General features: G+C 50.4%; 1 protein-coding gene across 1 annotated transcript; it reads left to right on the top strand.

Moving 5' to 3' along the window:
• The first annotated feature begins 400 nt into the window (after nucleotides 1–400).
• On the top strand, nucleotides 401–3351 carry C14H14orf119 (chromosome 14 C14orf119 homolog). Its single transcript, XM_033169274.1, has 2 exons — nucleotides 401–507; nucleotides 2819–3351. Exon 2 carries the CDS (start codon nucleotides 2820–2822, stop codon nucleotides 3165–3167), a length of 348 nt encoding a protein of 115 aa, XP_033025165.1. The 5' UTR covers nucleotides 401–507; nucleotide 2819; the 3' UTR covers nucleotides 3168–3351.
• Nucleotides 3352–3803: the final 452 nt, after the last annotated feature.

Here is a 3803-nt window from a genome sequence, read left to right as displayed (position 1 = left end):
CGCTCTGAGGCGACCTCCGACACCGCCTTCGACTTCGCTCGAGAATCTCCGCCCGCGCTTCGTTCACAGTCGTGCGTTTCCGGCCACTTCCGCTCAGCTCTCAGAACCCCAAATCAGGGGCGGGAGGGAGGGCAAAGGGGGGAGTTGCGCTGGTGCTACCCTCGCCCGGCGATTCTTTCCGGGCTATTTCGGGTGGTTCCGGGTCTCCCGAGGAGCGCTCCAATCCGGAAGCAAGTTCCGGCAAGGTCCTCGGTAACTTCCGGCGATCGCCGGAACCCCTGGCCGTGTCGCGCGAAACCCCCCTCGGCAATTTCCGCCGAGAGGAAGGCGACCGTCGTTCTTTCCTCCTCCCCGCGCAATTCATTGGACTGAAGTTCGGGCGTTTCCGGATGCGCTCGGATTTTTCCGCCCCTCCTCCCGAGTCTCCTCCCTGAGGTGAAAAATGGAAGGGGCAACATTGGGTGTCGGGACGGGAGGAGGCGCGTGTTGAGCAGGGAGCGGACTCAGGTGAGAACTCGGCGACGGCTTTCCGGGGAATCTTCCTTGGGAGCGTCACCTCCCCCCACCCCCACCCCCTCATGTTATAGCAGGGGAGGGAATCGTGGAATTGCAATCGCAGCCCCTCCCGTTGTGGCATTTGCACAAATGAATGGGTGGGTGGTGGTGGGGAGAGGGTTAGTGACGAAACTTGACCCTCCCTCTCCACCGCCACCTTCTGAAATATCGGGGCTATATTTGCACTTAAATCAGAACTATGCTTAGGACTGATCTTTCTGAAATATTCCACGTTTTCCGGAGGTGGAGTGGGTGGATGATTGCGGGAGTCCTTCTCAGATAAAAAACGGATCCCGCCCCCCACCCCCCTTCCAGGAGCTAAGAGGTGGTTCAGATTATGCCCCCTGGTGGAAAAAAAGCAAACTATTTGCTCATTTTTAATTAGTTAGTGTACTGGGATGTTTCCTTCCGGTGAATTCATAGGGTATTAGTGGATCCTAGTTTCATTGCTTTAAAAAATGATAATACTGTAATGTCATCCTGTGTTCTATCCGACATTCAGGTTCTTCTCAGATCCTACAAATTCCCTTGAGACCCATCAGGGGAAATAAATATATAGTAACGATAATATTCTCATTTTACATCCTTAGCTGATAGAAGGTTTGAACCTAGGTTTCACATGTAAACACCCCCAACCCACCCCCGACCCTCATTCCCATGCACCATCAGGGCATTCCTGACTGGACACTCCCATATTCAGCTTCCTCACATATTCCATCTTCTTCCAGAATTCTCTGTTGCAAATCTTCTCTTGTAAGGTCCCTGGTAGTTTGAAGAAGCAGCCTTCATAACCTCCCCTGCTGCCAGCATATGGGATCCCAGGGCATAATTCTCACTCCGCTCACTTTCAATTGGTCATTTGTGTTGTACAATTCTTCGTCTCCGGGATTGGGAGGGTCTTTTCCATCTCTTGTTTACTTCTGCTGCTCTTCACGAGAGCCTGCCACAGTTTTGCACAGTTCACTGTGGTGTTGCAGCCTTCTAGAGTCATTGTTACATGCAGACAGCTGGAGCAGCACCATTTCCTGTAAGTTCCTATTGCACCATCAACGCCCATTTGCCAATACAGTACTCTGCCTTCAAGGCATGCCTTGGTCCCCTCATTTGTATAGGCTGTGTCAATTTCATAGCTGTAGGTGGAGCACTTGGAGCAAAACGCCAGGTTCAATCCATGGCACCTCCGGGGAACGAATTTTGGCAACTATTCCTGTGGAAGTGGAAATAATAGTTTCGGCTGGTATCCTGTGTCCATTCCTTTGATGGGATCGACATTTTGCTGTATTTCCACATTTTGTGCCATCAAACTGTTGAATTTGTAGTTGTGTGCGGAAGGGAGGTCAGTTGGTGGTGTGAGGTTCCTTTGTTGTGCTGTTGTAGCGTGAGGGGAACAGTGTTTGTATGAGGTCCGTTTTCTTTACGTTGCAGTGTAGTCGAAGCAAAATTCCAAGTATGATTGATACTTGGCCAATAAAATTATTCCTATTCCTAAAATGGAATAGAATGAATATTGAGTGAGGAGGAAGAGGAGGAGAGACCAGGATCAGGGAGAGGGAGAGTAAAAGAGAGACACAGATGATCAAAATGGGATAGAATGAAGACTGGAGCCGAGAGGAAGGAGAAAAAACCCTGGCGCCAATAGTATATTTAGTGGAGAATTTAGAAGGGCAGAGCCCCCTCATGATAGTCACAGACACGCCCCTTCTAAGATATTACAACCATCTAAGTTTCCTCTGAGGTTCCAGAACGTGCACACAGTTCTCTTGGAAATGTGCCCCTAAACGCTTAGATTTGGAGCATACAGAACAACTGCATTGCAACGGGTTGGGGTCCCTTTCAACTCAACACTTGAGTGATTCCATGGATTCCTGAATGGTTTTCTTCGCGCACGCTTTCTCCGGAGTGACCCTCGGAGCCAATCCTGTGTGGCTAAAAAGCTCCTCTTTCATGCTGCTGGGGTGACACTTAAGACGCTGGGGGTCGGGGCCCTGCTGCAGACATAGAAAGGGGTCTTCAACGCTCCACCCCACAGACCCTGAACCACCACACCCATGTTGCAAGTTAGCATTAAGGTTACGGAAACGTCAAGGACTGACATTACTGGGCTTGGCAGAAGTTACGCTATTTCCCACTCTTGAGTTTGAATCCTACCCTTCCCCAAAGCCCTGTTCTCCTTCCTTGTCTCCTGAAGGCTCCTTCGCTTCTCCCAAGGCCACATAATTTCCCCTTGCCTGTGTTTCTTCACCGCTCTTCCCCTGCCCCGCAGGATGTCTGAACCGCTGCCCCTGTCGTACGTGACCGCGCAAGAGATGCGCTGCCTCCTGCACTGGCTGTCGGGCTGGGCCCCGGCGCAACGAGAGCAGTTCCTCCGCGACCTGGTGGACAAGGCCGTGCCTTGGAAGGTGCTCCCCCTGCTGGAAGGGCTGGCGGGGCTCAGCGTGGGACCCGGGAAGCCCCCCTCCATCTTTGAGTGCCAGATGAGGCTGTGGGACCAGTGGTTCCGCAGCTGGTCGGAGGCCGAGCGCAACGAATTCGTCAGGCAGCTGGAGGAGGCCGTGCCGGATCTGGCCTCCCGGTTTTACCAAGAGGTGGCGGCGACCGCTGGGAAGGCGTAACGGGGGCTGAGTAGCGCCTCCCCCTACTCAAAAACATTATGCAGTGACTACTTTTACATCCCTCATGGTTGTTCCAGGTCCTCCCCCCCCCCCCAATTTTCTCAATCTTATGTGTGACTGTCAGCTGTAGGGAAACAGAATAAACATATATACCAAATGCAAATAGTTGGTTATCCTGAAAGGAGTTGAGCCACATGGATTTCTCTCCTGTTTTTTTTTTTTTTTTGACTGTCACTAATCTCTGCCTACCTGCAAACAGAAATGCAAGATTGCTGCTTCTTCTTCTTCTTCTTCTTCAATTTGTCAGTCGCTTTATCTATCCCAGGGCAACCCAAAGTGACTTAAAAACAAGCAAGCAGTCCCACATAGACACAATAAAACCCAAGCAGAGGAAGAAATGCGTTAAAAAACATCCCACCCACAGGCAGTTAAAAGGCTTTTTTGGTTTGAGTAGAAATCACATTTAGGAGAAAACAGAGATGAGAATATTTGATAATTATTTTATTTTATTTTTGACACTTTGCACAAAGGGTATTGATCTTCTGGGGGACGATCTTCTGTTTTTCCTGCACCACAAATGTCTAAATCAGCAGCAGCAGACCTTTTTCGGGCCAAGGATTGCATTGACCCATCACA

Source organism: Lacerta agilis, chromosome 14 (assembly GCF_009819535.1).
Source record: "Lacerta agilis isolate rLacAgi1 chromosome 14, rLacAgi1.pri, whole genome shotgun sequence".
NCBI lineage: Eukaryota > Metazoa > Chordata > Lepidosauria > Squamata > Lacertidae > Lacerta > Lacerta agilis.
This window is presented reverse-complemented; position numbering and strand designations above follow the sequence as displayed.

Excerpts from the sequence above, each read along its gene's own strand:
- C14H14orf119 (XM_033169274.1), top strand. The coding sequence starts at position 2,820 with ATGTCTGAACCGCTGCCCCTGTCGTACGTGACCGCGCAAGAGATGCGC.